This window comes from Perissodus microlepis, chromosome 11 (genome assembly GCF_051167445.1).
Source record: "Perissodus microlepis isolate ML-2025 ecotype Zambia chromosome 11, ASM5116744v1, whole genome shotgun sequence".
Lineage (NCBI taxonomy): Eukaryota > Metazoa > Chordata > Actinopteri > Cichliformes > Cichlidae > Perissodus > Perissodus microlepis.
Window position 1 is genome coordinate 24892132 of NC_140471.1, and position 26313 is coordinate 24918444.

Below are 26313 nucleotides of genomic sequence, written 5' to 3' on the forward strand. Positions count from 1 at the left end.
TGCTGTGTCTTATAATAAAGACAAGGTATAAAAATGAAACTCACATTCTTTAAACACCTTATAATTATTTTAATTACTTGGACCTTTTTGCACACTTAACACAAGTATTAATGAATTAATTTATTCTTTTCTAAAATGTAGTTACTAAGAACTTGAGTCCTCTTTTCTGTTCTTCATTGTTTTCATTCTGAGGAGGAGAAGTTAAGAAGTCATTAAAAGGATGATTCAGTATTTTTGTTGAAAACTACGTCTGCAGAAACATTCAGACTCACCTTTGTGGGAAATGAATACAAATCATTCTGTACTGATTTCTTGTACAGCTCTGAATGGATCTGCTTCACACTCATTTTTGCCAAGGAGTCAGAACAGAGCTATGTTAGATCTAATGATTCACTTATGATTGGCTATTAAGTCTTTCCATTGCAATGGAATAAGACAAGAATTTGAATGAGCTGAAGAGAAACCTTTTCAAATGTTGGATATTTGTTGTTTACTCTGAAAAAAAAATCCTATTGTTAAAATATGGTGAGCCTGCTTTGACTAAAAAGTTAATCAACTATTTAGATAAACCTTTGAAGTTACAATGTAAAACAAAATTATATTAACTTTTTTACTTTCATTATTCATTTTCCCATGCTGTCAAACTCACTACTGACATCATTACTCTGATCAAGTCATTTTGTTGGTTGTCTTCTACGAGACAATCAACCTCTGTGAGAGTCTAAATGCTCTTCTTTCTTTCTGACTTTCATCCATGCGACCCGCCTCCTCCCCATCTCAGTCTCATCCTGGTCCCTCAGAGCCACATCAAAGCCTCCATCTTCATCTTCACCAAAACCAGCATCTACACCCTATTAAATGTTTCTGCTATGATAAATCATTGGAGTCTAATCTACAAATAACTTAATTACCTTCTGTGTTCAGTTTTTCCAAACCATGTCTGATTATTGAAATAGAGATGGTTAAAAAAAGAAAAAAAGCCCCAAAACTCAGACTCACAAACACACAGATGTGAGTGGGCTCAGGGTGCGACACTCGCTCTGTTTCATTCTTTAATTTAACAAGATGTGATTACAGTAAGTTGTTTGTTTCCTGTTGCAATGCAATGAATACTTTGCTTTACTTTGCATACTTTGTATCTTCTGTTTTGTTGAATAAGATAAAAATAACAGGCTGTCTTTAATCTGTTTCAATACTGTTCTCAGTTTTACACAATAGAATAATTTTCCTCTTTATGTAAGACCAGGCTGATATACTCAGAAAGTGAATAATGACCATTCAGTGCTTTAAAACTGCTAGGATGTCACTCATCATTTATTAAACCCTGAGCCATTTAATGCTGCGGAGTCTGGATCTCTTGCACCACTGGAGCCTACAGGTCATGTTATTTACAGTCGATGGGGCTTATGGGCTCAGATTTTAGGATGAGCTTCAATGTAACCTTTAGAGCCATAGCTTCTGCTGAAACAGGTGGAATTTGTACAGAGTCTGATAATAACTGGCAGGTGTGCTGTACTGTTGCCATAAACTCACACTGGATGAAAAGATTCACCGGTCGGCTGATTTCATAACTAATACTGTTGGACACATTGCACCTGAATGGTCCCTGATCATAACAGGTCACACTAATGATAGTGAGAGTGGAGCCTCCATCAGTGAGCTGAACTCTGTCACCTTCTGTAACCTCAGAGCTGTCATTCAGTCAGAGGGAAGAGAGGGAGGATCCAGAGGAGGAGCAGGACAGAGCGACAGAACTGCTGAACTCCAGCAAAACTTTGAAATCACCGACACATCTGCGACTGCAGCCGAGGGTGGAAAAAGGAATAAAAATGTAGGACAAATATTGTAACAATTTATCTTACTAAAAACTTACTCTGAACTGATATAACAGAAGCTTGAGATAGTTGACAGCCTGATGGAGCTGTTGAACTCTGACAGATCTGTGGTGTTAGCAGTCAGCACCACACTGGAGATTTCAGCTATAAGAAAAGAAAATGAAACGATGTTAGGTGTAACTGATTATTTATCAAACAAAACCATTTGTGTTAATAATATTTGATTAAATATGTCAGTACAGTTATAGTTTCAGCTTGAGATGTGTGATTCCTCTGACTTCTGCTGTTTAAGGCCTGACAGATGTAGTTTCCTCTGTGACTCTTCTGAATGTTCACCAGCCTGAGCTTTGATCCAGCATCAGAGAGCAGGCCTCCATTCAGAAACCACTTAAATTCAGGAACAGGACCTGAGTCAACTGAACAGATGAGGTTCATGTCAGATCCTTCATCATAATATTCTTGGTATGGAGACCGGGTCAGATGAATGTTTTCTGGTCCATCTGCAGCGAGAAACATAAAAAAGATATTGTCATTAATAAAATATGAGGCAAAAACTGAAAATAATAACAAGATTAATAAAATTACATGCTTGAGGGGAATACATATTAAAGGCACATGTACATGCATGTCACGTACTGTACAGTAGTGCTGTTAGTATAAAACAAGTCCAAGATGAAAAATTACTCATTTTTAAGTGTCTGGAATTTAACTTACAGATAATTAAGAGGTTAATGGGATCGCTGGTGCCATTACTGACTGGATTGGACACATGACACCTGTACGGCCCCTGATCATAACAGGTCACGTTATTTATAGTGACAGTGGAGCCTCCATCAGTGAGATAAACTCTGTCACTTGCTACAACCTCAGTGATGCCGTTCAGCCAGAGGAGCTGGACAGACTGACGGAGCTGCTGCTGTGGTGTTAGTTATTTGCCTTCACATTGGATACTTGTGCTGTGGGATAAAAATACAGAATCATCACTGATGCGTATGCTGCAGTGGCCAAAATAACACAACAAACTGTACTTTATACATTTGCAAAGTTAACATTGCTCCAATTTACAGTAATTATCATTTGCTGCTGATACTGGTGATGGTAGCTATTTTAAATAAAAGGGCGCTTCACCAGTTGAATCTTATTGGAGCTGCATCAGCGCAGTGTTGTGGAAAACAATGCAAGGGATATAGTGGTGTTCTTACAAACCAGATGGAGACTTTTAATAAAAGTTTATTCTTGTAAGAATTTGATAAGACATTATCAGATTTAGTAAAGATAATTACCTTTAAAGCCTGAAAAACACAAGGACAAAGAATGCCACATCTGTTACACAACACCTGGAGGGTCAAGTAGTGTTAAGACTGGTTTAACAGACCTTCAAAATAAAACAGGAAACTCACACATGCGAAGACACAGACCAAGAAACACGGACTTTACACAGAGGGAACACATGGGCAGAAAAGACTAAACACAGAGCAGAGGGGGTACAGAGAAACATGAGGGGCAAGGGAACAAAACCTAGGAACCATATAATAAATCACAAATGAACTTGACATAATACAAAAATCACAAAGAATAGAAAACACTGGGTCAGAAGACCCAGGACCCTGACATCCAGTGTCTGCCCTGTGCACTGGGCTGATAGACAACACTCGACTGCCTTCATGCAAACTAATTTTATCCCCAGAAGTATGTTTGATCGTATTTGAGATGCAATTATTGGCAACAATAAAGCACTAAACTGATATCATAACACATTTATAGGACACTCATTTAAATTCATGAAAATTCTAAATTCAAAGACTAGAGTGTTATTGGAGGACAGCAGAAGACTTTTTTGTGACCTTAGAAAATAATTTTTTACATTTTGTGATGCAAATCAAAGTGAGTGAAGGGTTAAGGCTAGGGCTGGGGGTTAGAGGGGGTTAGATGCCAAGACGTCGATGTCAGTCTGATCATCGCTGGTTGAAAAATCCATGTGGTTCTACAACCTAAGGAAGAAGGCAGGAAAGCCAACTTAAATGTCCACAGAAATGATCAAATATAGTTTAATCCCCAATAAACTGTTAAAATACACAATGGTACATTAATCAAATACAACCGTTAAACATTCTTAGTGGCCTTTTCTTTGGAAAAAAGATGTATTTAGGAACTAGTGAAATTCCTTTGGAAGTATTTATCTGAAATCAACATTGTCAGTAGCTGCAATTTCCTTTAATTGATTAAAATCAAATGGTGGTGCTAAATTAAATTAAGGGGATTACTCAGATTCCGATAGTTTATCATGAGGGTTAGGTGAATGGTTTACCAAAATTGAGAAAATCCACAGAATGTATGATAAAAACAGAGATGTTGCTCAAATTCACAAGCATCGGTTTTATTTTGTAGAAAAACATCACTGGAAAAAAAAAAAGTGGCCACTTGCTCATGGTTTTTGAGAATGAGAGAAAGATTTAAACTTTTTAAAATAAGATGTGGCGCCCTCTGCTGGGGAAATAGTGCTGCTGCCAAATATACCACAGGAGTTCACCTGACGTTACTGACTTGAAAGAAAAGCGTATTGCTCTTAGTTTACTTTTTTCATAGTAGTAAGTAAATACAAATAAAAGAAAACTACACCTTTTAAAAAAAATCCTGAATATGGGATAAATAACATATTTCTTCTTTTATATTACTAAATCCAACAGCAACTACTTGACTTTTTTTTTTAGATAAATAAAGAGGTCAGTGTATGGGAAAAAAAGTTATTAGATTAAATATTAAAGATGTTTTAAGACAAGAGATAAAACACTTATGATTTCTTCAACAGCTGCTGTTTTCTTATTGTGTCGTAGTCAAGTGTAAAAATCTTTCAAAAGTGGAGACAAGCACCAAATTTTATGACATAGAACTTCTGAACACATTTCTAAGGTTTCCTCAAAATTTCAAATTTAAACAAGAAACATTATCTGTCTGTGAAGGTTCTCAGTCATCCAGGTCATCGTAGTCAAAGGAGCTTGCAAAGAAAAGCGTCTGGACTTCTTTAAGTTACTTGAAGACGTTTCACCTCTCATCCGAGAAGCTTCTACAGTTCTAAGGTCAAATGGTGGAGAGTCCCAGATATAAACCTAGTGGGAGTATCCCCCCACAGAGGGACAAAAGGACCCCCTGATGATCCTCTAATCGCCTGAGCCAAGGTGTGAAACTGGGTGTGGGTCCCAATCAGCCAGAGTTTCGGGTGTGTTCATTGTGAAACCTGGCCCCACCTTATCATGCGAATTCCTGAGGTCAGATGGCCCAGGATGTGAGTGGGCGTTAAGGCGTCTGGGAAGGGATCTCAAAACTGGATTATAGATGGCAGAGAGTTGGTGTCGTAAACCCCCGCCTCTGTTCAAAGATGGTCGCTCACAGTGGACATAGATGGCTTCTTTCACTCCTCTTTCAAACCATCTGTCCTCTCTGTCCAAAATGAAACATTATCGTGCTCCTTTGACTAATTTAGAACAAGAAACAGCATAAAGCACTTGAAACATTTATTATGTCAGTTTAAGGATTAGTTATTTCCATATTTTGCAGGCACACAGTTAATAAGTACGACCCTTTTTCTGGATTCATTTAGTCACATGCTGAAATAGAAAATTGGTCCAATCTAATTATATACTTTATTAGATAGATGTACCTATCCATTTTTTTTTTATTTGATTTTATATTTTTTAGCCACTTATCCAAATCTGGGTAATGGGAACCATATGGTTGTTCAGACTATGGTTAACACAATGTGTAACCATTTGTAATCACACACCTACAGCAAATCTGGAATCATCAGTTAAGATAACTCACATGCTTTTGTTCACAGACTTATCTAACTAATATACATGACCGTAGGTGGGACCAGTATGTCTTGTTTATGGCTATTTGAAATCCAATCTGTTCTTTCTAAAATTAAAACTCCAGGTTCAAACAGTTTGGTTGTTGTGTAAAATAAATATAAGACTTGCATGTATAATAAATAAAAATAGAATCAAATGATTCCAAATCTCATAAAGCCATATTTTATTTAGAATAGCATATAGAAAACATTAAACGTTTAAACTAAGACATTTTACATTTTTTTGATGGCAGCAGTGCATGAAAAAAGATGGAACAAGGCCACGTTGAGCTCTGTGTAGCATCTTCTTTTAAATGTAACCTGTAAACATCTGGCAACTGAGGCGATGAGGGTTTTATAAAAGCAGTAATCATTAAACAGTCTTTGTTCTACACAGCTTTTGTCTTCAGTCATAATCTTGCCTGCATAACAACAGATATCCCATGAAGGCAGCATGTTTAATGTCAAGCTTTCTATAACATTTAGGTAGATTTTATCATTCATTTGCACACTCACTTAATTACATTTATAGGTGATGCACCGATGCAAAATCCAAAGGCACAGCTGTGTCTGATTGCACTGAATGCTTTTTAAATCACAATTAAAGTAAACTATGAAAGGCTAAAGCACATGCTAAACAGAGCTTTACAAATACAGCAGCAACAAAATCCAAAACACATGACAGAGAAATAAATTATTACTGATACAATACTTTTAATTTCTAGGACATCTTGATATGTCTTGATTATCTAACCAGTAAAAATGATCACTTTCCTATTCCTGCAGCAGATAACGAGTTCAGAAATGTTTTATGGAAAAAATAAACATTAGGGTGATGAGTGAAGACAAATGTGGCTGAATTTATTATTGGTATGCTATAAGTGGTCAGTCATTGATGGATGAAAGCAGGAATAACTGTTTAAATGGGGAAAAAGATGTTCTTTTAAAATTTGTAAATTATTCATTTTCACTTATGAATGATAATTATAAAACACTTACCTAAAAATATGATGACAAAATTCCTATTTTCTTGTCTCTGACATGTTCTCATACACATTTTCTTCAATTTCTAGAAAAAATAAAGTTTAGGCACAATGATTTTCCATCATCTTCTTTTTTTATTTCACTATTAAAACATGTGTTTATATTACAGTACAGACTGTCTTTAAGTCAAAATATCACATACCTGTATTTTTTGTCTCACTGGGTTTTGTGTTTCTAAATATTTGAAATGAGACATTGTGAAAATGTGGCCACACTTGTTGATGAAACAGAAAACTATGCCATGAACTATCTGCTATATTTCAGTTTCATGAATAAAGAAAACAAAACAAAATAATGTTTATAATAAAAATTCTCTTTTTAATACTGATAAAAACAAACTTTTTATTCAATTCTTAATATGATGCTTAGCCAAACTGTAACTCAAAGAAAAATAAAACCAATAGTAAAATTACAATAATTTTGTATATTCAAAATTTTTTTTGACTCTAAGTATGATCAACAAATTACCATTTTTAATTTTAATAAGTAGTTTAAATAAGATTACTGAACTCTTATTTATAAAACTTTGCCATGTTAACAGCTATTAATCATTAAATTTGCACTTACTTTTTCTTATAAATGTAATATCCTCCACCAGCAGCTGCAGCAACGATGACAAAACATGTCATTATAATTCCAGCGATGCAACCAGCAGTACATCCAGATGATGGGTCTGAGGGGACTTAAATAAAAATAATAATTTAAAAAATGTTTTTTTCTGTAATGGCACACTTCATGAGGGTTTCAGATATTTCTTCTCTTTGCCTGTAAAATAAAGTAAACACAAATCATCTGACTCTTTAGCTTCTCAGTGCTTCAATGTCCAGCAGCTTGCCAGGAGCAGGATTCATAAATTTATACACTTCTTTTTTGACAAACTGTACTGTTATATGATGAAAACCTCCGAATCCCAACTTACCCATTACAGAGACGACTGAATGCTGAGATGTTTGAGATATCAGAGTTATGCTGTTAAAAGTCTCACAGCTGTAGTTTCCACTGTGACTCATCTGAACATTCATCAGTCTGAGCTCTGATCCAGCATCAGGCAGCTGATCTCCATTCACAAACCACTGAAACTGGGCAGGAGGTCTGGATTCAACTGAGCAGGTGAGGTTGATGTCTGAGCCTGTTGTATAGTATTGTTGTGATGGTGATGCAACCACATTTGTATTTTCTGGGCCATCTAAATATAGAGGGAACAGAGAAAATGTTTACTGTGCGAAAAATTAATGCACCTGACCAGGGATAATAATTTAAACTCTCTATATCTGCATATATACATTTTAAGATAAGTCACTGAGAATTTGGGTGAATAACTCACAACTGATGGTCAGATTTACTGGCTCACTGGCGCCATTACTGACAGGATTGGCTATACGACACCTGAATGATCCTTGATCAAAACGGGTCGCGTTTATAACCACATTGGAGCCTCCATCAGTGAGATCAACTCTTTCACTTTCTGTAACCACAGAACTGCCGTTCAGCCAGAGGAAAGAGAGGGCGGATCCAGAGGCAGAGCAGGACATGCTGACAGAGCTATTAAACTCAGTCAAGTCTGTGCTGGTGGACGTTACACTTATATTGGAGACTCGCTCTGTGGAAAAAAAAAGATTTTATAGTGAGCATCATCTAACAGATACAATACAAGTTTATTTATATAGCACATTTAAAACACATGCTCATAAAAAGGAAAATATCATTCTCAGAACATCAACTCCCCTCCATCTCTGTTCATGTAGAGTTCAGAGGGAGAGGGGCAGAAAATAACAATGCATTTTACATTGCGTTGTGATGGCATTATTATTATTATTATTATTATTATTAACTTTATTATTAACAATTTATTCAAAAAGTTTCCTAGAAATCTGGTTCTCATTTAAAAGAGAGACTTGTATAACAAAAGACATATACAACAATATAGGTAGACAGAAAGACACCTACAAGTCTATCATTATATTATTTGTTTTGATGTATTTTTTAAAATGCAAAATATGCTGCATGTTCATAAATTAAGAAGAGAATGTGCAAGAGTGAATACTGAATACTGAAGTTGTTCCAGTGAAATAAGAGAATCTAACTTCCTCTTTAAATCGTTTAATTGCCATCATGTAAAAAAAGTACTTTCAGATTCAGATTATCAAAGTAATTAAATTCAGAAATTAAAGTTTTAAAATTATATTGCGTGATCACATTACTTCATGCACTCATAAATATTGCTTGTGTGTAAAATACATATAAAAATGACTTCCATTTGTTGTTCACACAGTATAAAAGAACTGAAATATAGGATATCTTCTTTTTAGCTGAAGACTACCAAAATAAGTTAAATTAAAATGTTTTATGTACATTTCTGATAAATCAATGATTTAGAACAAGCAGCAAACTATGATAAACATGGTTTTATTTTAAAACTTCTAAAGCTAAATCTGTTACTATTTGTTTTCAAGTAGCTAATAAAATGATGAATCTATAAAAGGCATTTATAGAGAGGTCGTTGACCTCCATCACACCTCTCATTCCCCTTTCCTCCTCCCTGAAACTCAGAATACACACTCAGGATGTGAGCCGACTGTTTCAGAAACAGAAGCCCAGGAAAACCCCCGGACCAGACAGTGTTTCACCCTCCTGCCTCTAAAACCTGTGCTGAACAGCTGGCTCCCATTTTTACCCGCATCTTCAATAGATCCCTGGAACTGTGCGAACTTCCCACCTGCTTCAAACGCTCCACCATCATCCCGGTCCCCAAGAAACCCCCCATTACAGGACTGAATGATTACAGACCTGTCGCCTTGACGTCTGTGGTCATGAAATCCTTTGAAAGACTGGTGTTAGCCCATCTGAAGGACATTACAGGCCACCAGTTGGACCCCCTGCAGTTTGCCTACCGGGCAAACAGGTTGGTGGATGATGCAGTGAACATGGGGCTGCATTACATCCTGCAACACCTCGACCGCCCGGGAACTTATGCCAGGGTCCTGTCTGTGGACTTTAGTTTGGCTTTTAACACCATCGTGCCTGAACTTCTCTCCTCCAAACTCTTCCATCTCAGCGTGTCATCAGCTATCTGTCAGTAGATCACCAGCTTCCTGACAGATAGGAAGCAGCAAGTGAAGCTGGGGGAGATCTCCTCTGAAACTCGGTCCCTCAGTATTGGTGCGCCTCAAGGATGTTTCCTCTCACCATTATTGTTCTCCATCTACACTAATGACTGCACCTCCAAGAACTCGGCTGTTAAACTCCTTAAGTTTGCAGATGACACCACCACAATTGGACTCATCAAGGATGGTGATGAGTCTGCATACCGGCAGGAAGTTGAGCGGCTGGTACTCTGGTGCAGTCAGCACAATCTGGAGCTGAACACGCTTAAGACTGTAGAGATGACAGTGGACTTCAGGAGACATCCCTCAACACTGCTCCCCCTTCCCATATCAGACAGCCCGGTGTTGACTGTGGAGATCTTCAAGTTCCTGGGTATCACCATCTCCCAGGACCTGAAGTGGGAGACCAACATCAACTCCATCCTCAAAAAGACCCAGCAGAGGATGTACTTCCTGAGACAACTGGGGAAGTACAGTCTTCCACAGGCGCTGCTGATCCAGTTCTACACTGCGGTCATTGAGTCTGTCCTGTGCTCCTCCATCACAGTCTGGTATGGTGCAGCCACTAAACAGGACAGGAGCAGACTCCAGCAGACCGTACAGGCAGCAGAGAAGATCATAGGCGCCCCCTGCCCTCCCTCGAGGATCTGTACCTCTCAAGAACCAGGAAACGGGCAGGGAAAATCATCACAGACCCCTCACACCCTGGACACAGACTTTTTGATCTGCTGCCCTCTGGCAGACGGTACAGAAGCCTGCAGACCAGGACCACCCGACATAGGAACAGTTTCTTTCCCCTCGCCATCTCCCTTCTAAACAGTTGACCTGTCACACTGCTCCCACTGCCAGACTGCAACTGCACCTTATGTACATTCTGTAGTATCATTCCACCTCATTTCATTCCTGTATTTTATGTATATAAGTTTAGATTAGTTATTTATAGTTGGTTTACACAGCTTTGTGTATGTATGTGTATGCATGTGTAATGTATATATAGACACGTGTGTGTGTGTGTGTGTGTGTGTGTGTGTGTGGGTGAATTGTGTTGCTTACATTGTTGAGATGTACATTGCTGTGCTTGAGAGTCACCATCTACCAGAACCAAATTCCTTGTATGTGTCTGTGCATATACATGGCCAATAAACGCGATTCTGATTATCTCAGACATGGAGAAATTAACTCAAAATCACAAACAAACTTCTTTAAAATATTTGTTCGAGAATACATTATATAATAAAACAGACCTTGAATTTTTTTTAAAAAAATGGATGTTTGAAAATTTGTTGTTGGGTTTCAACACCTGCTTACCATATATCTCCAGTCTGGTCCTTCCTGTCTTTGCTGGTTCACCAGCTGGTGAAATGTGAACTATGTATTCTCCAATGTCGTTCACAGTCAGACTCCTGAGCTCCAAAGATCCAGTAGATGGGAAGAAGGTGATCCTGTCTGCATACTCAGGTCCAGTTATGTTTGCAGTACTTGAGGTTATTATATTCTTAGAACCAAAATTCCAGACCACAGACTGAAATGGTGTTTCTGTTGGACTCAGTGTTGTAGTGAACATCACCGTTTCTCCTACAGCTGCATTCAGAGGACCATCAGGCAACACACCAGCTCCTTCACTCAAACCTGGAGGAGGCATTTTGGCAAGGAATTTACAAAAAAATTCCTTCACAAGGACATAGCAGCATTGTTTATTTATTTATTTATTTATTTATTTAGGACAGTGCATGTTAATGAACATAAATGTAAAAAAAAAAATTACATGAATGTAAACATGCCAGATTATAGCCAAAGGCTAATTTCCATCTGTTGTCCTTAAACATAAAAAAATAGACATAGTAATTCATAAAAATTCATCATTCATTCATAATAAAAACTGGCATGACTTTGATGTTAAGTGAAAGTAGTTATTTGAAGATTTTCTTCGATTAGATAAAACTTTATTAATCCCTCGGGTGGGTTTCCCCGGGAAATTCAGTAAAATTCAATAATTCTTGCCAAAAAAATAAACCACTGAATAATTTTTGTGGTCACAGAAACCAAATTAGTTTTTTCTTTTGAAATAAAATTTAGTGTATTTCCTTTTTTATTTTCCAAAAAGCAGACGGGTATATGCTGAGGCAAACAAAGATACACTTTAATTGCCTACAAAACTAAAACCCTTCAAGCTTCAAAAAATTAAAAACACATGGAGCTAAAAGGAGAAACTGAAAATTCTGAACAACAGAAAGAAAACATGACAAATAAACTTTCTCTCTAAACTGTGCTTCTTCCTGTCCTCGATCTGATATCAGTCTTCGTACAACATGTTGAAGCATGTCTCAGTTTCTAAAATGTAAAATGGAGATGAGAGAAGCTTTGCCAGACCAACTACACATTTTTACCCTTTAACTACATATTTACCTTCAACATAAAAAAGGCCACAGAGCTGAGATATAAAAATCACGATGTGAGGAGTATTTAAACAGTTCTTTATATCCAGAAGTTATTTTAGTCCTTTAACATGATTAGGCACATGCCTAAATTTTGGCCTTCACAGTTTCTGTGTGTGGGATAAAAAGTAAAGTATAATTTGCCACATTGCACCATTTAAATTTAATTAAACGTGTCCCTAAATATAAAAAATGTCATGTACATTGTTATAGCTGACAATATAAATTACAACTGTGGTTGGGGCATAACATGTCATATTTAATTCACACGGCTTAAAAGTGATACCTGTTGCTTTAATTGCTCACTACTGAGGGCAGTAAATAGGACAACGCAGAGTAAAACACTAAAAGTCACATGAGGAACCAAGTTAAAGAAAATAGGAAGTAAACAGGAAAGTTGGACCAAGAACCAACATAAAAAAACAGAGAAAACAAAGAGGAAAAAGTAAGTATTATTACAGAAACTATAATTACAGTAATTACAAAGACCATGACACATCTTCTATTTGCTCCTGTCTTATATATCGTCACTGTATAATCCTGCTTCTTATAACTGTCAAGCCAATTACAATTACATTAAAATAAAATACATATTATCAATGTTCAATATTCATTTTGTGTTTGATCAAATAATATCCAGAAGTATTTGGCAGATATCTCACAATCACTGCAGAATAAATCTTAGTCAAACAAATAAGTTCCAGTCTACATCAATAGGAAAATGAGGAAGTAAAACATTAGCTTTCCTAGTGTTACGCTGTGCTTGAACTGCTTTTGTTAACTTATCATATTTGCTTAATAGGTATGTCAGCATAATTTCTACTATACATAAACCGAATATGCTAAATAACTTGAAAATAACTGGAAAAACAGGAAAAAGGTGTGTTAAGCTGTGAAAGCTGACCTGAGATGACCCCAAGAATGATGAGGTGTATCAGAGCTGTTTCCATTTCCAAAGTGGCGCCTTTCACTCTTTGTCTTTTCCTTTGCTGATTCCAGTGCATCAACAACTGGATATTATGAAGGTAGCTTAAGGAAGCAAATTTGTTTATACCTGAAAGAAAACAGTAAGCACCTGTATTTGTTAAACATTAACACATCATTATGTTATACTGTCATTTCCTCATTTCAGTCCTTCTACAACAGACACAAGTGAGAACAGCACCATAACCACTGTTACTGCATCTCCAACAAAGGTGACATTTTTCAGGGGAAACTGAAGTTTGTAAAGTGCAGCTGCTTAGTCAACAACCTGAACTTCAGTGACTAGTTACTCTGGAAGTTAAAAGATATGCATCTATTGCCAAATAAAATTCAAACTAGCCCTCTAATACAAAAATATTTTATAAAATACTACAGCAGACGATGACAATATTATAGGAAGCAAATGAACCCTAAGATGCAGGTTAGCTTTTTTAAAGTAGATGTATTTTTCTGGACTACAGTCACTGTATAAATGTTACTCTCCTGTGTATTATCTAAAAATAAAGCATTAAATAAAGGTTTTATAGATTTATTTATTTATTTAGCGTGACCATTATTGGCAGAAAAATCACCGCACCATTAAACTGAACTTGATTTTTCCTGAACAACTGTGAACAAAATGTGCATTTTAATGACATCAAAACTCTTGTCCAGTGCCAAGGGAAAAAAGTGAAAACTGTCTGCAATGAAAAGCTCCAGATTTTCCTTGAAATTTCTTTTTATGGTTCACCTGTAGGGGGCACAATCTGAATTTTTTTTTTCTCAGGCCGTATTAAAAAAAATGCAGAGGCCACCATACACTGTTTGATAAATCCTCGATCATAGAATTGCTTACTGTTTTATGTGATTTTGTGAGAAATCACAAAGCTGGTCTTGGCTGCTCCACCCTGTGATGTTTAAAGGTTGATTAAAGGTCCTTGTTGCTTTTGCTTTTTTGTCTGTAAAGCTTCAGACGTCCTTTTCCTTATCTGCACAAATCAAGTTCTTGTATTTTTTTGTGTGTTTTGTCTCATAATTGTGATTCAAGCTGCAATCTGCTCTCCACAAACTAAACACACTACCCCTGACTTAAAAGTAATACTTAGAATACTTTTAAAACTCTACATTTTGCATCCATCTTTTGTGTGTGTGTGTGTGTGTGTGTGTGTGTGTGTGTGTGAGCTGACATGTTTTGCAGTTAGCAAACTCTCATAAACATTTGTTCCACTGCATTTATGGTGAAGCTGCATTTGCTTGCCCACATGTACATACACAAATGTAATAATAATAATGATAATAAAAGTAGTAAAACTGTATTGTGATTTTCCCCACAAAAATTGGTGTCTAGTGATCCCAGCGTGAGGTCGTCAATGAGCAAGATTCTGAGGTTGCCTAATTAAAAATGTTTTAAAATGTAAAACATTTATCCAGCTAATGCACTCGTCTAGTAGTGAGGAAATGTTGGTTAGGACAAGGAAAGATAAGGTTGTTTTGCATCCAGGTAAACTCACCGCAGTGAGATGCTGTGCACACACACAGACTGAACAAGACGCTGTAACATTGTTTTGCCACAGACAGAACACTGACCTACCTGAGGGGCTACACATTTAAAGGCACTTTTCACTTTTAAAAGGGTAACTCTGCAACCGTCCCTGATCTGAAATCAACACCTTTGTGGACACTGTATCACACTAGGCCCCTTTGTCAGCTTGGGACACATAGAGAATATCATAGTTGAGAACCTTTCAACTGTCCAGCGTGTCACACTAGAACAAATACAACACACACAGATAAAGTCACTAAGGAGTACAGACTTTTTAGACACAGCATGTCTTGCTACTGACTAATGGTACCTGGTAACACACACAATAGCACTAACCACCAGGTGTGCGGAAGGGCGCTGCTCTTGTGGCGACCTGCAGCAGGTGTTTATTAGCGTTTTCTTTCTCTTTTTCTCTTTTTCTTTTTGTTTTTAACTTTGTTTTAACTCTGTTCTTAACCGTGGTTTTAACTTTTTGCCGAGATGGAGATCTTTTACACCTTAGTTTTATTGTTGTTGGCGATATTCACCTGGAGTCATTCACTCTCACTGACAATCACTTATACACGTGAGGAACTACTTGGATTACGGTGGTCCTGTTTGTCTATGTACCACTCTTCTAATGCTCGGACAGATGTGATTCTTGGTGAGGATTTATTTGCCCGGTCAAAGACTAATTTTGGAAAGCCCCGCTGCTTGAGAAAACGCGGAAAGAAAGGTGGCGTCCGTCAGCGTGTAAGAAAACTTCGGAGGAAGAATCGTGTTCCTCTGCCTTCTATGATTCTGGCCAATGTCCAATCTCTTAGGAACAAAACGGATGAATTACAAGGAAATGTGCTTCATCTACGGGAATACAGGGAGGCTTGTCTGATGGCGCTTACCGAGACATGGCTGACTGATATGGACAGTGACACTTCACTGCGAATCAGCGGCTTTGGGACCCCTGTCAGATTGGATCGGAACTGTGGAGTAACACGCAAATCTCACGGAGGAGGGGTTTGTTTGTATATCAACCAGGGCTGGTGTAATAATTTTACTGTGCGGGAGCGGTTGTGTCTTCCTGACATCGAGCTCCTTTCAGTATCTGTCAGGCCTTTTTACTTACCGAGGGAGTTCCCTCAAATCTTTGTCACTGTTGTTTACATTCATCCTAAGGCTGACGTTAAAGTTGCTGCCGATGCCATTTTTAAAGTGGTACACAATCTGCAGACTCTCTCACCGGATGCTCCTAATTTTATTCTTGGTGATTTTAACAATTGTAATCTTAAGAAATCACTGAACAATTTCTTTCAATATGTCACTTGTCCTACAAGGAATAACAAAACGCTGGATTTGTGTTATGGACCAATTAAGGGGGCATATAAGTCTGTGGCCGGACCTGCGCTAGGTTCTTCGGATCACAATGTTATTCACCTCCTCCCTGCTTACAGATCTGTGATTAGGAGGGAGAAGGCCTGTGTGAAGCGGACTAATGTCTGGACAAAAGACAGTTGTGTTGCCCTTCAGGGGTGTTTTGATTGCACTGACTGGTCCTTGTTTCAAGAGAGCACTTCTGATTTGGATGAACTCACTGATGTGGTGTGTAGCTACATCTCTTTTTGCAAAGACTCTGTGGTTCCAGTCAGAGAATTTAAGACTTTCCCCAATAACAAACCGTGGCTCTCTAAAGATATTAAGGATCTGATTCTTAAAAGGAAAATTGCTTTTAACGAGGGAGACGTTCCCACTATGAGAATATTGAGGAAGGAGGTGAGGGCTGCAATAAAGATCGCCAAGATGAGGTACAGAAATAAGATTGAGGCAGAACTCAGCAGTAACAACCTCAAAAGAGCTTGGCTTGGTATGAAAACAATGGCAGGGCTACACACGAAAGGTAAAAGTAGCATTACCTTAGAGGGGTTTACCTCTGACAAACATCTGGCAGACAGTCTTAACAGTTTTTACCTTCGTTTTGAGAACTTTGACTGTTCTAGGCAGACCAGCACACTGAGGGAAAAGACTATCACTCCCCCATCTATTTGTATTGATGAGAGGGGGGTAGCTAATCTTTTTAGACACACCAAAAGCAAGAGTCCTGGACCTGACAACATCTGTGGACAGGTACTGAGAACTTGTGCTGATCAGCTGAGTGGGATTTTTCACTATATCTTCTCACTTTCTTTAGAGCTACAGACAGTACCTAAGATTTGGAAACATGCTATTATTGTTCCTGTTGCTAAGGGCAGTTCTCCTAAGGCACTGAATGATTTTAGGCCTGTGGCTCTGACTTCTTTAGTGATGAAGACATTTGAGAAGATAATTAAGAAGGAGATTTTAATGCAGGTTGAACACCATCTTGACCCCTTCCAGTTTGCCTATAGAGCAGGGAGAGGTGTGGAGGACGCTGTTGTCACACTCCTGCATCTCTTGTATAAGCATCTTGAGGCCCCCCACACCCATGCAAGATTATTATTTGCTGACTTTTCATCTGAATTTAATACAATTCAACCCCTCTTACTTCCTGACAGGCTCTACAATCATTTCAAGCCTGACACTAGTCTGGTCGGCTGGGTGACAGACTTTCTGATCAATAGGTCACAATGCGTGAGGGTGAATCATGTATTTTCTGATGTGCTCTCCTCCTCTACTGGATCACCCCAGGGTTGTTGCCTCTCTCCCCTTCTGTTTATTCTGTACACGAATGAGTGTCGCAGCAATTTCACAAACAGATACATCCTGAAGTTTGCTGACGACACAGTGATCGTCAGTCTTCTTGTGGGGGACGAGTCAGGCCATGGACAGGTTGTTGATGATTTTGTGAATTGGTGTGATGAGTCCTTCCTTTCACTTAATGTGTCAAAAACTAAAGACATGATTATAGATTTTAGGAAGTCCTCTTATAGCTCATCACCCACTATCATTAAAACTGCCGATGTTGGGATCGTTGAGAGTTATAAATATCTAGGTGTGGTACTTGACCATAAACTGTGTTTTGAATCTCATGCTGATGCCACTACTAAAAAAGTTCAACAAAGACTGTTCTTTTTAAGGAAAATGAGATCTTTTAATGTCTCATCTGAGATGTTATCCTTGTTTTATAGAAGTTTTATCGAATCTGTGATGTCTTTTTGTATTGCTGCCTGGTTTGGTAACCTGACGGTGAAGAATAAGAATCGGTTGGGACTTCTGGTAAAAACTGCTAGCAAAATTTCAGGGTGCTGGCAAGATGGACTTTTGGCCATTTACAATAGAAATGTGCTTAGAAAGGCTCATTCTATTATTAATTGTGTGAACCATCCACTTCACAGTGAGTTTGAGTTGTTGCCTTCCGGCCGCCGTTTTAGAGTACCTCCGAGGAGGACTAAAAGACTCCAGGTCTCTTTTATCCCTACTGCGTCTTGTCTCCTTAATGGCAAATAATTGTCCTTGAACTTTCTATTATTATTATTATTATTGTTATTATTATTTTATAGTATTGTTCTGTTTATTTTTATCCTCCTGCTGCTAAACTAATTTCCCCTTGTGGGACAATAAAGAAATTGAATTGAATTGAATTGAATTGACTGCAGGATACTTTACAATCTCCCTGTAATATTAGACCAGTAAACTTCACCTCATTGCTCAAGAAGCCGAAGAGTTTGTCCCAGAACTAAGGGAGCCCTTACAAACTGCTGAGGAGGGGAAGACTGACCCAGTCACTGGGGATAGCACAGAAGACGTTTTTGAAATGGACAGTCACAGCACAGGGGACAAAACCATGGAGGAGAAGGAGCAATATCCAAGGAGATAAAGAAGGCAGCCCTAGATGCTGACATATGATATTTTTGGTGAGCCAAATCTCACAGAAAGAACCGTTTTCACCGAAGAAGTAGCTGTCAGTGGCTACTGGCAGCCCTGGTAATCAGAGTCAAACCAAACTGAATACCCAACAGACTTGATAAATTACATGTGCCTTCTTTTGAAGTGCTCATTTATGTCTTTTGCATTATTTGTCAAGAGAAACACAAAGATTGTTGGTGTACCTTTGTATTTGTTGGGTGTTAGAACTGTAATGGAGAAAATGACCCGGCCAGCTTAGGCAGAAAATGCCTGTCTAACATCTAATATCAGGAGCACCGATGACTGCAGTGCACGGTAGTCTGAGTATCTCAGGCATTAAATGTGTCTAATGTGTAAGGATATAAGGGATGTAAGTTTGAGTTTTAATGAATAATTCATAAGAAAATCATAAGTATCTCCCTCAAAATTTCCTAGATTTTTTTTTTTTTTTTAAATCAACAACACAGGCTGTTGGCTATGAATTGCTAATGCTACCCAATCATTTGCAAAGTGTTAAGGCCAATGTGTGACCTACCTGCCACTGGGACACAAACTTCAACACAAGATCAGTAAAATAGGGACAGAATAATGAGTAATATCACAAACTGACCACCTCCTAGTGCCAGTTTTTAATAACTCATGTATAAATGAATAAATTCATATAAATATATAACTGCACATACTTGTGAGTAATTTCCTGCTCATTTTTTATATTACTGCAGCTCACACTTTAGGAATCACTGCTCTAAGGACTGTGCAGCTTCTGCCACAAGGTAGCATGCAAAGGTCAAGGATCACTTAATGAGTTCAGATGTATCAGTTGCCCGTGTTTTTCCAGTCACCGGTGATAAAAATGTCCTGAGATAGACTTTGGGTTTGATGGTTGGACTTTAATCTTTTGCACATTGCAAAGTTTTATCAGTGGCTATAAAACCGAAGTTTTTTTTTTTTTTTTTTTTACCGTTATATGTTTAAAGTCTGCTGATCACCTTATTTTAGAAATTGAAGATTTTCAGTAAAAATTACTGCCAAAATTCTGTTTAAAAACATAAAAAGCCAAATTCGGCTTCTTTACTGAAGGAATTTCATCTTGAAAAAAAAAAACCAAGTAAACAAAAGCACTAATACAACAGCCAGTTCACAACTTTTTTGTGACGACACCTTCGCTGAGTTTACTGCAGAAAACAGAAATGTAAAAGTCAACTATCAAGGTTACTGGCTGATGGAGCCAATTATGAAAACAATAAGCTGGATAACTGTGACTGTGTCCACAAATTTTTGAATGTTCAGTTTTTTTAAAAAGTGGAAACAACAAGGTTACATTATTCAATGTATTTAAATAAGAAGGTTAAAAAATAATCTTTTGTGATACTATATCTGTATTTGGTCCTTATATGACTACTTTAAGGACTACAGTCGTATGTGGGTATTTGTGTTGTAGTTGACTGTTTGTGCTATTGTGAATTAACCAATAAACACAACGTGGTCACATAAGTATGATTTAGACCTTTGTTATTCAAAAAGAACAAGAGCAAAAAGACTATCTTGAAAAAAATGTACATATGTCAGTTTTGGTACTTGCATCCAATTTTGACCAATTTCTACTGTAGAAACCTCAGTTAAATATTCGTGATATTATTAAGCTCAGTAAAAAATAGCCCTTTCCTCAGTGTCTTTACTCAACACCCTGAACACAGAACCACAGAAAAATCACACAAAGGCACCATGATGGAGTTTATTACATGAAAGTATCAGATAAAAATACGTTTTATTTCATTATTGCAACCTTTCTACAGATTTTTTAACAGTAATTTGCACATTCATCGCGGAAGCACATTTATCAGTTGATATAAGAGATCCATATATATATATAACTACAGTTTTGTATAGAAAAACAAGCAGTAACTTAAAAATTAAAAACCTATAACAGAGAAAATATTTATTGATGCTAACTCATAATTTATGAGATAAAACATCTTCTTACAAATTATTAGAGATTATATCAAACCAACAAAAATTATAACTGTCGTCCTCCTGCAGCAGGTGAAGACTTCATAAATGTGTCATCTGCAGGACAAGAAAACAGTTGAAATCTGATTCAAGTAACCACTGGGTTAGTTTATCAGTTGTATTACATTAGTGATCAGTAGATGCATAATAGAAGAATAATGATTTAGACACATAAAAACAACTTGGTTTTCCCTTTTTAATAAACATTACCAATACACTTAAAACTAACCTTAAAAGGGAAATCTGATCACTGGGTTTATATGTTATATTTTCTTGTCCATAGAAATGGAAATGTCCTCATACGTACTTTCTCCTTGTTCTTAGAAAACTATGATGTTACAGTGCACGTAATTATTCATAAATACAATGAGTTTGTGTCTGTAATTTCTTTATTTTGCTAAAAAAAAAAAAAGATATGCAGAGTGACTTTAGCGTTAAAAACATACAAACCTGTATTTTGTTTCAGATGATTTTTGTGAAATCTAAACAACAATCAGTCCATGCACCGCTGATGAAGATGTTTTCTCTGTTATATTATTCCATTGCCTTTGATATTTATTTTATTTGGACCTTTGATTTGAACATTTTCTGGTCCATCTGAAAAACAGGCAAAAAAGTAATGAATGTGTTCATTACTTTTAAATTAAAATTCTGCAATACATGGCTATATATTATATCAATAGTGTCATTCAAAAATGAACATTATTTTACTGTATGTATGAACAATTAGTCTAAGCTGATCATGATGTTACTTACAGTTAACAGTCATGATGTATTTAGCTCCATCACTGCTGACGGGGTTGCTGATCTGGCAGAAATATTCTCCATTGTCTTTCCTAGTCACAGTGTCAAAGGTCAACACTCTGTTGTTGTCAGAAAGGATCATGTTGTCTGTCCGGGTCAGTTCGGAGCCATCCTTCATCCAGTTTCTTGTAAAGACTGAGCCAGAAGCCTCACAGGTTAAACTGACAGACGTTCCCTCAACTGGCAGATTTGTTGATGGTTTGACAGAAGCACCTGATATTTCCTCTGTTTGCCAAAAGATAGAAAGAAGAAAAAAAAAGATTTGAACAAAAGTAATTGCATAACAACTGCTTCTGTAGACACTCAGGTATACATATGCAGCTTACCATTCTCCTGACTCTTATCGGTTCTAGTTTTCTTGTTGGACTACTTTTTGAGCTTTTATTTCATTTTACAGGTATTGTAATCCACATGTTACACACCAGCATATGCTCTCCTGAGCAGCAGTTTAAAAAAAAATTACCGTTTGTTTTGCTCCTCTTTGATTAATGAGGGACATTTGGCTCTTTAGCTTCTAAATGTTCCACTCAGTACATCAGCTTCACACCAACATGATGCTGAATGATGCTGAACAGGAAGTGCATTCTTTGTTTAAGATGAAAAAAATCTCACTTATGAAAACTGGCCGGCTATAGCCTGTTTTTATGAAATGAGTAATAGTAAATCAAAAGTTCCAGTTTTGAGGTATAAAACCTAAATCAGAGTCAGAATACTTTATTAATCCTTGCAAAAAGCAACAAAAAGCACCATGGAGTTAAAGGCAGCTGAAATTAGCGATAATTCTCTGTTTAAATCAGACTTACCCAGTACAGTGATGGTTGAAGGTTGAGATGTTTGAGATCTCAGAGTTTTGCTGTTAAAGGCCTGACAGCTGTAGTTTCCACTCTGACTCATCTGAACATTCATCAGTCTGAGCTGTGATCCAGTATCAGACAGCTGATCTCCATTCAGAAACCAGTTAAACTGGGCAGGAGGTCTGGATTCAACTGAGCAGGTGAGGCTGATGTCTGACCCTACAGCAAAGTATCCTTGTGATGGAGATGATATCAAATTTATATTTTCTGGACCGTCTAAAGATAAGAGTAAAAGAAAAAAAGTGTCACTGTATGAAAATTAAAAGTATATTTAGCATTTTTTGTGAATTTGTGTGGCTCATTTCAACTTCACTACCTGTTAGTTTTCCCCACCATTAAATAAATCTCTATCCAGCGTAAATAAATAGAACAACACACTGTGTGATGTAAACTGTCATAGTTTTACAATGGAGTTGATTAGACTGAATAATATGTTTATCAAGTTTTATCCTTCTTACTAAACTGAAGCAATAATCTGATCTTTCTCTGATGTTTGTATGCAAATATTTTCAGTTAATGAGCTTATAAGTAGTAACTCACAGCTGATGGAGAGGTTTACTGGATCACTGGTACCAGTACTGACAGGACTGGACACATGACACCTGAATGGTCCCTGGTCAAAGCGGGTCACAGTGATTATAGTCAGACTGGAGCCTCCATCAGTGAGCTGAACTCTGTCACTTGCTGTAACCTCAGAGCTGCCGTTAAACCAGAGGAAAGAGAGAGAGGATCCAGAGGCAGAGCAGGACAGAGAGACAGAAGCACTGAACTCAACCAAGTCTGTGCTGCTGGAAGTTACCAACACATTGGAGACTTTCTCTGTGAAAGAAAAACAACAAACAATTTCATCTAAGAATGGGCCAAACAATAAACAAAACAATAAGAAAAATGACATTATTTAAACCATGCCATGTTTAGTAGCACTGATTAGTATTATATAATATACTGAGCTATGTTAGTGTCTAACTCCATATTTAAATCTAATAACAAATGTTTAGTCAAACAGCTTTTTTAAACCTTCTCGTTCTTAACAATTCCCCAAAGTTGATTCTGTTCATCTGGACGTGGTGTTTTTAGCGGGAGAAATGTGATCATTCATCAACTGTGTTTGATCAATGGTCACAACAATGAACATGTTATTGATCAAGAACTTCAGCGGTGCTGGTTTTAGTCATTATGCAAATCTTGTGTTTATAAGGTTGTGGAAACCTGCAGTCAGGTGTTTCTCCCACTGAAAATGTTACGTCCAGATGAACAGCTTTCTGGGATTTTCTTTCCTGGATGATTGAACATGCATCAAGAAATTCTTAAGAATCAGTTAAAAATTGTGAACATGAAAAATAGAAATTATTATGATAAATTTTATGACATTATTAAGTGATAAAAGAAATCTTTCAAGACACGGAAATTTGTCAACACAAGAAGTCAAAAAACAAAGTTTATATATATATATATGAAATAACATAAATCTATCGTAAAATATGAATTTCACAATAATAATATACCCATATCATATACCCAATATATTTTAATTTCATTAAAATAATGTATGCTCAAAATTTCTACGTTAAAAACGATTCTTTGGTATGCTGGATTTCAGGACTTGCTCACCATATACTGCCAGTGTAGTCCGTCCCATCTCAGCCGCTTCACCAGCCGGTACAATAACAACTGAGTATTCTCCAGCATCAGAAAGAGTGAGACTCCTGAGCTCCAGAGATCCAGTTGATGGGAAGAGGGTGATCCTGCCTTCATACTCGGGTCCAATTATGTTTACAGTATTAGAGGTTATTATATTCTTAGCGCCACAAGTCCAGGCCAAAGTCAGAAAAGGAGTTTCTGTTGGAGTCAGTGTTGTAGTGAACATCACTGTCTCTCCTACAGCTGCAATCAGAGGACCATCGGGCAGCACACCAGATCCTTCAGTCAAACCTAGAGATTTATTATTATTATTTGTGTGAGGGAGAATTTAATGGGAAATTGTAATATAAGAAACTGGCTGATTTTTTTTTTTACCACAAGAGAAATAAGGTAGTGAAAAAATGTTCTATAACTCTTTAATATGAAGGAGAATAAATCACTGAATGATGCTGAAATGGTTGTTTTTATTTAAAATTAAAAGAAAAACCCAAACTAAGAGACATATCTAAGAAAACAGGGAAATGCAGAACACATAAGAGAAACTGTGAAAACTTAAGAAGAAGGGGTGGTTGACTCAAGAACAACCTGACAAAAGGCTTTTCTCATTGCTTTAATTTATAAAGACTAAATTAATTTGTCTTTAATTTAGTCCTCTGGACTGTGATTCAGAATGATCTGAATCCAGAAGTTGCTATAGTTTTGTGAGATTAACAGCTGACTTAATAAACTTTCTACCCTTCACTGTTTATCTGTGTGTGAATAAATGTGTGAGAACAGTGAAAATGAATGAAAAATAAATTTTTTATGGTGTATGATGAGGTGAGTGCTCACCTGAGAAGATCCCAAGAATAATGAGGTACATCAGAGCCATTTCCATTTCAAAATGTGGTCTTTCCCTCTTTGACTTTTCCCTTTTATGATTTCATGATACATGAGCGGCACGATGTTACAGAATATGAAGGGGAACAAGGAAGTAATCCTGTTGTTCACAAAGGTTTATTTATTATTATTAATCATTAACAGATTTATATGGTATGCTGTTGACAAATCCCAAGCAATTTGATTAATCAGAACATTAAATTCTAAATTCAATTTAAAGTTTAAATTCTGCATTTTATTTAAAGTTCCTGATTTTAATCCACATAAAATGAATGAGTTAAGCTCTATTAAACTGCTAAAAGTGGTAGGGACACAAGTTAGATTTAAGACAATGAGTTCCTGAGCACATTCATATAAAAGGGACACCAGTAAAAACAACATTTGCAAATATTCACTGACAGTTTGCAGGGTAACCAGAACTCTGAGGTGCTGCTGCTTGTTAAAATAAATAAACCTACTAACAAGCACTCTGCATGCAAGAATTTGGGTCTGTTAGCTAAATCTTGCTAATCTACAGATAGCATTTGTGGCCAGTGTTTGACATGTGGACTGTAAGAGCCAACCACTGACCTTCATAGACCATTACTCCACATCCTGGGCCACAGCCATTACCCCACCCTTTAAACTTTGGTCAAGCAGCTTGTTTCGATAAGCAACGAGTCGTGCCAGGAGTCCCAGGAGATAATCATGTCTGAACTATGTTGCCCACACCAACCTTTTGAGGAATTTCACACTTTAAAAGCTGATTTCTACGACAAGACAAGTATGATTTGACAAAATCCAAAATCCAAACTAGTTGACTGTGTTATGGAAATTTTAACAATAATCTGCAACACACCCAGCGAACATTTTGAAGTGGTTTAACTCTCTCAGGCTCAAATTAAACTTTTTGTTGCTAATGCACAACCAAGTCCTGCAGTGGTACTTCTGAGTAAAAAAAACTCATAAAATATGTATGTAGGGTAATCAGGTTGTTAGTTTTTAACTGCTGCAAATCGGCAATGCCTGCCTCGAGAGGGTTAATAAACACATTGCAATGTGGAGAGAAGCATCCCAGCCAGAACACTAGGATCATCTCTGAATTGTGGCTGCCGCCCTTGCACCTTTATACACAGAGACACAGACAAAGAGTGCTCTTGCTATACTAAAGTGATATGTTATCACAACTGTTATCATGAAAAAATATATTTTCTTGCAAGAGACAGTAGTTGTAAAAATGGCTGCCAACTTTTCAAATGGCTAATGCATTTGATTAAAAAAGAGTAATAATAACAGATTATCTGCACCAGTGCTGAGATATGAATTCCCTGAGACATTAAGTTATCTTCTCCACAAGCCCAGGGTAAGAGTTTCAGTCACATGTGGGGTCAAACCCATCCTTGATTTTGTTCAGTCTAGTTTTTGACCAATGGAGACGATGAACCACTTTAAACTGAACCACATGCTTGTAGGGATGGGTATCGGTTAGGTTTTATCTGATACCAGTGCCAAACCAGTACTTTTGAAATGGTGCCGGTGCTTAAAGAATGGAAAACACAAACTTTGTCCAAAAACCTCTC

At 37.1% G+C, this 26313-nt stretch overlaps 1 protein-coding gene across 1 annotated transcript; it reads right to left on the minus strand.

Annotated features, from left to right (window-relative positions):
* Window positions 1-1869: 1869 nt before the first annotated feature.
* LOC146377971 (cell adhesion molecule CEACAM5-like) lies at window positions 1870-24752 on the minus strand. Its single transcript, XM_084942633.1, has 10 exons — window positions 24707-24752; window positions 23846-24166; window positions 22775-23053; window positions 22184-22450; window positions 8051-8326; window positions 7611-7912; window positions 3119-3127; window positions 2550-2751; window positions 2114-2335; window positions 1870-1979 (listed from the first exon to the last, which is right to left on the minus strand). The coding sequence occupies exons 1-10, from the start codon at window positions 24750-24752 to the stop codon at window positions 1870-1872; spliced, it is 2034 nt and encodes a 677-aa protein (XP_084798759.1).
* Between the last annotated feature and the right edge of the window lie 1561 nt (window positions 24753-26313).